The 8832-nt window shown below is 36.1% G+C and overlaps 1 protein-coding gene across 1 annotated transcript; it reads right to left on the bottom strand.

The window, feature by feature from the left end:
- Positions 1 to 372: 372 nt before the first annotated feature.
- LOC145126879 (uncharacterized) lies at positions 373 to 1032 on the bottom strand. Its single transcript, XM_079062161.1, has one exon. It carries the CDS (start codon positions 1030 to 1032, stop codon positions 373 to 375), a length of 660 nt encoding a protein of 219 aa, XP_078918287.1.
- Between the last annotated feature and the right edge of the window lie 7800 nt (positions 1033 to 8832).

An 8832-nucleotide genomic window follows, 5' to 3' on the forward strand; every position in this document is an offset into this window, starting at 1 on the left:
TGTCGGAATGTCCATCACCAATTGCACCTTTTGCTCTTTCCACCTTCTTTTATATGCTTGAACTCGTCTAATATAAGCCTTCTTAGAGTTTTCTTTTTTAGCTTTCACATTACTTTCTTTAAGCTTTCTTTTAATCCCTTTATCCTTGATAGGTTTTTCTTCTTCCTCAATCTTTAGCTCCACAGGTATATCCTTCTTGTCCACAGTTGAACTCCTTAAAGTAGAAGTAACTTTTTCATCATCATTGGATACCAGTTCTTCTTTTTCCTCACTCACCCAAGAAGTCGGATTTTTATAAGCAATAACTTCAAACACAAGTGGAACGGATGCTCTTGGTTTGGTGTGTTTAACTTGTTGAATCATCTTAATTTCTTATTCCATTAGTTTCTCCAATTCTTTAAGCTCATCTTCTTCATCAATGTTGAAGACTTCACCTTGAACATCATTCCCTTGAAAACCATCTTCTACTCCAAAAGTAGCTTCTTCATCTCCAACTCTCAAGGTAATCTTGGACTCACAAATGTCAACCAAGGCTCGAGCAGTATTTAATAAAGGGCGACCAAGAATAATCGGGACATTGTTATCTTCTTTCATGTCCATCACGACAAAGTCAATTGGAAAAATGAATTTCCTAATTTTTACTAAAATATCTTCCACAATGCCTCTAGGATATGTCACAGAACGGTTGGCCATGTGAAATGTCATTCTTGTAGCCTTCAAATCCGGAAGATTAAGTTTTTGATAAAACGAGAAAGGCATTAGATTTATGCTAGCTCCAGAATCAGCTAAGGCATAAGTCCTCAAATTATTTCCAAACTCACATGGAAGAGTGAAGCGTCCAGGATCTCCCATTTTCTTTGGTGACTCTCCCATAATCATTCTAGAACTCTGCTCACTAAGAATCACCTTGGAATTCTCTTTTAGTTGTTGGCGAGTATTGATTAAATCTTGTAAGAACTTGGCATATTCAGGAACTTTGGCCAATGATTCTACGAAAGGAGTATTGATCGGAATACCCTTTACCTGCTTCATGAACTTCAAGTGTTCCTGCTCTAGTGGATGTACATTAGCTCGGGATGGAAACGGTAAAGGAGGACGATAAGTTTGCACATAGGCTGAATTTTTATATTCGTGAGCTTTGAAGGCTCACATCACGAGCTCGATGTTTCAGCAGAATTTTTCTCTTCAAGTTTTGAATTTTTCGGCTTTGGTCCGGACTGTTGCGGCTCCACTTCTAAAGCTTCTAAGAACTCAGAAGTAGCATCTTCTTCAGTTTCAATCACCATGACATGTGATTGAGTCTTCTTGTCGGGAAATTGTGGAGATAATCTTTCATTCACCAAAGTCGTTAGTTGACCAAGTTGGGCTTCAAGATTTTGGATTGATGCTTGATGATTTCTTAATAATGCTTGCTGGTCAATCATCATAGTCTATTGATCTTTCATCATGTTTTGTTGATCCTTCATCATAATTCTTTGATCTTTTATAGTTGCCTCTGTCTCATCATGTCTTTTCTCTGAAGCCTCCATAAAACGAGTTAGCATGGTCTCAAAGTCAATTTTCTTTTCAGCTGGTTGTTGCTCTTTTTGGTAGAAGCCTCGGCCAGTCTACCTATATTTTTCTTCTTTTTGCTTCTTGTATTCTTTATCTGGAAGCCACTTCTTCTTTGCTTTTCTCCAATCTTCATCATATTTATCTCCACTTGAGTAGCAGACTTGAGCCTTTTTGTACCCATTATCATCTAAGTAGCAGTCTTGTGGACCATTGCATCTTTCACATCCAATTCTAATAGCATTAATTGACTGATCCATCTTTGTCATTCTTCTGTCCATAGTATTAAGCATGGCTAGCACAGCATCCACGTCTTCATAACTTCCCCCCCCCCCCCCCCAATGCCTTAACTCCATCATTCCTTGGATTGTGGTACTCACGAGAATGCTTTTCGAATTCTTCAATTAACTCCTTAATTTCTCCCGGATTTTTCTTAGTAAGTGGCCCTTGAGAATCAAGGAGTTGCCTCGTCATGACATTCACCAGGGATATTATCATAATATACTATTAACATACAAGAATCTATACATTCTCATAACTCCGTGATATTGCAGTCACCAAGACCACCACTAATAACAATTACCAATATATGATCTTACATTCACCAAGATTAGCACAAATAACTGATCACAATACTATGGTGTTACATTCACCAAGACCATCACAATTAACTTATTCTCAATATTGTGGTGTTATAGTCACCAAGACCACCACTAATACTATTCCATGATATTACAGTCACTAAGACTATCATGACTAAAATTATTCCATCACAGTGATATTTCCAGCACTAAGCATACCACAATAACCATTATTTGCATCGAAGATAAACAATGGTAAATACAACAATGAGCATACCACTAACAACTGATTCTCACAGAGTGGTAATTATCACATCAAACATACCGCAAATTCTTTCTAAATAACTTATAAGTATAGTGTTATAAATACTAAATCCACCATTGAATTGCATTCCTCGAATAATAAGATTACAATCACTCAGACTACCATCAATTATAGTTCTATAAACTTATGATAGAATATCGTTCTTGCTATAATTCCACCAATGATATATATATATATATATATATATATATATATATATATATATATATATATATATATATATATACATACATACATATATATAACCTTATCACATTACCTTATGGCCAACAAAACTTCTTTAGTCTAGTACATATATGTACATCAACGATACACCAACATAACCATGATATCAAACATTCCACTTACTCATAAGTCATAGTACACTTACATTCATGTTAGCTACTTTTAATTTCTATACCCTCTCTTGATAGTAATTAATATTACATAAATTACTAATTCCTCCTTTATTGGTATTACAACCACCAAGACTACCATCACTCTTTTGCAATAATCCTTCAAATATAGCACTTCGGACACTGAGTTCGTTATAAATTTGCATTACTCTACTGATGATATTACATCCACCAAGGCTACCATCATAAACTAATAATTCTACTCATTTCCATAAGTATACTACTCTAAAACTTCCAAATACCTATTACCAATTCATACTTGTTAACAGTATACAAGTATGGCGTTCAAACACTAAGGGATGTTTGTTTTTTAAAGCAAAAATATCTAAAGTCTGCGGACCACATCTGCAACCCTCTATAGTAAAAGAGGTGGACCAAACGGTTGCAACCTATAATAAGAAATGTGTTTGTTTTTTAATATCTGCAAGCTATTGCAATAAAATTAAATTTGAAAAAATTGATTTTACAAACTTAAAATAGTTTCATATTACAATCATTGTTCCGAGAATACACATCACCATATATTACAAGTGAAATCTTTTTTTGTTAAACATATTATATTTATTCATTTGAATTATATTTAATTATGTGATTGTTTACCGCATCCCAATCCATCACTTGTCCATACCTATTTGGACAATATATCAAGTTCATCAGAACTTGTCTAAACTTACGACTGTATCAACCACAACAATCAATTACTTGGTCATTAGCTAAACCCGGTAACTATTTGTTACCAAACTAATCAAGTTTTCAATTTAATTCACCTAACGAATTAACCCTGTAAGCCTTAAACCTAGTCTACAAATTCTCAGTAATGTAGGGTATATAACCCTTACCGCTCACATTAAATATTCAACTACTCACTGGGTTCGTAATAGCACCATATCACAGAATCCCGTAACACATACTTGGATATAACAACCCTCTACAAAATACTATATAAACATATTTACATAACACGGGATAAAATATACCTCCGTTAATATCGTAATTCGACTCACGTATCCACATACACTAGTACGATTTAATGGTAACAATATCTCGGAAACACCTCCCAAGCCGCTCCCTCGACCGCATGGGCCAAAACTCCTCAAACGACACAAAACATACATATATAGTGCGTGAAACCACATCATGGTGGTTAGATGGCTAAGTCGTGGCCACTGTTGTGACATCCCCATTTTCACGGCCAGAAAAGACCGATTTTGTTTATGCTTTGTTTGAAAATCAGAGTAACATTTTAAATAAAAGTGGTGTGGACTTTGTTCCCAAAATAAAATATGATAAAGATTTATCAATGCATTTCCGAAGAAATGTGTTTTATTATATTAAAACCTCGGGATGTCATGTTCGATACAGATCAAAAGCATAAACAGAACAATATAAGCCTTACAACATTTATTCATATCTACTGGCCTATAATCCATAATCCCTCATCAATACATCCAACTATGCTCTTGTGCCACTACCTGTAATACAAGAAACTGAGTGGGTCGGGCTTGGGAGCCTAGTGAGCACATAGGGTTTTCAGCCCACAATAAATAAGTTTATTATTTTTATCAACCAAACAAACCCGATTACACGTTCCCGTTATCCTCACTTTATGCCCCTAAAACCTCTAATATAAGGGACCTAGCCTAAGGATTTTCAGCGGGGCGACAATACTGCTTTGGGGGTTCCTCAACAATTTATGTCAAATAAGGCAACCATGTGGGGGATGGAGTACTGCTGGCGAACACTGAGTTCTAATAAACACCTACAGGTTGAGAACCTGCTAGCGTTCCACTGGACTGTCTAGAAAACTTTGTGGTCGTCATCTATACTCCGCTACATGACTGGATCAACAACAACATCGAGGCCTCTCATTATTTTATTTTATCACACAACAACTATTACATCTACCCATTTTTACCCAACACATTTTGTAGATATAAAATACATATACAGTTTAAATCATTTAAAACATGTAAAAAAATCGTTCATCCAGCATAGATAGCAAGTATACAGATAATATGCACACATAGCACATAATTTATATAAAATACTTCATATCTATGTGTAAGATGAAACTAACTATGCACTCACCTGATAAGGTGGTGACTCTGTACTCGGACAGCGCTTCGTTTACTTAAAACAATTTCCGTTGACAAAACCTAGTATCATTACCACTAGAGTTTAGTCTAATGTTCATCGAGATTAATTAATAGTCTTGGTATTATTACTATTATATAAGCGTTAAAACAATAATTTTCACCCACTATGTACAGACAGGGGCCATACATGAAACACCGGAGGGTAGGACCATTTTAGCATTTAAGCCGTTCTGAAATCCAACAACCCAAGCGACCCTTCAAACCGGATTCCCCGTACCGTGAGTGGTTAAAAAGATATTATAACGACACTTATATAACTCATAATAATAGCCCAAATATTTATTATAAGGTCCTAATAACATTACTATATTTAAACATAAGTTATACTTAAGGTAGGGTAAGCATATCTCACCTACCGGGGGTTTGGCTACGAGCCGGGCTCTGCAGGGGCACAACTTCCAAGCCGAAAGCTCATCTTCTCGGAACCTTCTGGTGCTCCGGGACTCGCCTCTAGCACTTAGAAGTTGCTAAGGAAGGGAAGAGAGGTCTGGGGGGGTAACGGGAGAGAAAGAGTATGAAAGGTGTGAGTTTTGGGGGTGATTTACGCCTCTATATATAGGCTGCCTGGGCCGATTCACGTCGTGAAAAAAGGTGCTCACGTCGTGAGCCTTGCGTAGGCTCCAAGGCGAAGTCTGGTGCTGACACGTGGCTCCGTTTTCATCTGTCTTTTTATCATTGAGCTCCTATTAACGAGATCTTCAATTCTCATTTAGGTTACGTTGGCCAAAAATCGATCCCTCTAAAATTCGAATTTCGGGTTGTGCACTGCTATGCCAAATCTTAGAAAAATCATAACTTCCTCATACGAAGTCAGATTTGGGCGTTCGTTTTATGCACACTCTCGGTTTAACGTATACTACGACTTTTGTTTAGATCGCTAAGGCTAAAAAGTCCTCTATCATAAATTCACTATTTACGTCACGCAGTGTCGTGCCGATTCTGTCGCAAAATTTCGACGAGCCATAATTTCTTCGTTATAACTCGTATTTCGGCGTTCTTTATATGTACGGAACCCTTGTGACATATTCTACAACTTGATTAAGATTATTTACTCTAAATAATCTTTTGTCGAAAAGTCATTTTCGACACTTATTGTCTCTAAATTGACTAGCCCGAATCTCCGGGCGTTACAACTGTCCATCTCTGGAAATAGCCATGTGTATTACATAATCTACACATGTCCAATGAATCTGCATATTACCACACCGTGGTGACCTGATAGTTGACCGTTTGACTGTGAATTTCGTTAACTTTCTTAAAATAGCAATGTACTTTCATCCTAACTTCTAACGGTAATAACTTCTTCATAAGAACTCCATTTTCAACGATCTTTATATCTACAAAATCGTCTCAAAGTAATATATCACTTTTCTTCTACTAACTCTTGTCCATTATTTCATAATAACAACCGTTACGAAAAACAGGTATTACAAGCTCTATCCCCCTTAAGAAGATTATGTCCTCAGAATCTCGTCACTAGGCTACGACTAAGTTATAACAGCCTACTTTATCATTCCCTTACATTCACATATAAGTATAATCACTTCTATACCAGTAACTTTTATAACTCCTAACATGCTTACAACATCCAACATACTTTTCATTATTCTTACTTTACTATCATACATGTTAATCAATGGTATTGCAATCACTAAGACTACCATGGTTAACAGTTTCCACTATAGTGGTATTTCAATCACTAAGGCTACCACACAATCCAATAGTTCATATCTGGGATATTATGGTCACTAAGACTACCCCGAAATACGAAACCAAAATGAACCTTAGCATTACAATCAAAAAGACTGCTAGGTTCTATCCTCCATCTCGCTTCATCATATGTATCTTATCAACCAAATTCATATCCAAGTAATCATACTTAGGTCATATTACAATTTATAACCAATCTCATTCATAACAATCAATCATTCCTAACTAATATTGGTATTCTACTTACGTCTTACAGTTAGCCACAAATAAATAATTTATACAGTCCACACTATGTGGCATACCTGTCATTTCTTTCTTCAAGATTTCATCTTGATATTCCATATTCTCGACTTACAATAAGATTATTATGAGTACTAACCTTAAAGGTCAGTATCATTCAATCACTTCCTTACCTATTCAGGTAACTCTACCTGTTCTTGTACTCCTATAGAGTTCACTACTTCACATTTTCATCTATATGATTTCTACCATCCATTTTAAAGGTTCCACAATACACTTGGGCAAACTACTCATCCTACTTTTACATGTCACATATCTGACCTTTCTCTTTTGTAACTAAAGAAAACTATCTTCCCTCTTTTCATGTCATCCTTTAGAAAATCAATTCATGGTTCCCACTCACACTAATTCATTCCATACCAACAAAGTGGTTAATTTCTCCAGGTATTCAAAAGATACCTACCCAGTAATCGATAATATTTTATCTTGGATTTAATCATTAGATAGTCCATATTGATAAACCATTCAAAAATCAAACAATAATCAATTTACATTGATCCTCTAATCAATACTTACTTTCTACATAGAACCTCGCCTCAATAAAATCTTCTCATCCCGATACAAGATTATATACTACTATCTACTAATGAGTTACAAACTCACACGCTTCCAATGTGTTACTCTGGCCCTCCAGGTAGTCTTATTACTAAGGATATCACCTTGTAAAACCTTTCTATCTCACAACATCAACATTCCTCCTGGTTATCTCCAACCTTTCCAATATACTAGACTTTAACACTGATAAGTCGATGGATTATATTCTAATTAAGTCTTTAATCTTTCTTTTCTCTCGACTTACACAATTCTTCGATCCACAATCTCCACTCCATGACTCTGAGCAATAAGTAACAATGTCACCAACTCCTAAGTCTCAGCCTTATTCATAAAACAATGTACCTCATAAAATACCTCACTGTATCTCGTATTCGAATAACCAAATTTCAAACACAACAATGTTATCTCATTAATCAACATACGCAATCTACTTTTCCGCGTTGTGGATACTACTGTGGTCGCGTCGTGGTCTCGTAGTATTCCTGATAGTTCTCATTCGTCACTAAAATTTCCTTAAGAAAAATTATAAAAATCTACCTTCACACCGCGTCACGGTTATTCTTGTTGTGTCGCGTAATTCCCAAAGTACGTTGCCTTCACTATTCATTTTTCATCAAACTATTCTTGCCTCAGCGTCACCATACATAAATCACCGCGCTGTGACTACATTTACAAACTATACTTTCTAGGTTCATAACATCGGTTTCCAGACTATATTTTTATTCATCACTTTTACAACAAATCCCCTTATTTGCTGCGAGTCTATCTAACTCATAAATCCCTTCTCATAACTCAAAACACCAACCAATATTAAAAAATAAATTTCAACACAATATTATAAGATTGACTTTCTAAACCCTTTTCTACTATAACATACAAGTATGGCACTGCAGACACAAACTTTGCTAGTGACTTGTAATTCTCCAACAACGATCCTTAAATGCGATACTAATGTCAGTACCAGGCGTGTGGGCTTTCGTCGTCATCCCTCGGGTCTGTTTAGCTCACAACACTGCATTGTCCTCCCTATCACCCCAAATAAAAGTACTAGACTCACGGCGTCATAACGCCGATCTTCTCTTCATCCCATCAAAAAAACATAACAATAATGTTATTATCCGGTATGTTTAGCTCACGGTGTCACAACACCAATCTTTCTATCACCCATACGAGACTATTTGGCTCACAGTGCCGTAACACAGATCTCGTCATCACTCAAAAACGACTGTGTGGCTTACAGTGCCGCAACATTGATCTCG

This window comes from Lactuca virosa, chromosome 7, assembly GCF_052849685.1.
Source record: "Lactuca virosa cultivar CGN04683 chromosome 7, Lactuca_virosa_CGN04683_v6, whole genome shotgun sequence".
Classification (NCBI taxonomy): domain Eukaryota; kingdom Viridiplantae; phylum Streptophyta; class Magnoliopsida; order Asterales; family Asteraceae; genus Lactuca; species Lactuca virosa.

Bases quoted from the DNA above. Each gene is read 5' to 3' on its own strand.
- LOC145126879 (XM_079062161.1), bottom strand. From the start codon at position 1,032: ATGAAGCAGGTAAAGGGTATTCCGATCAATACTCCTTTCGTAGAATCA.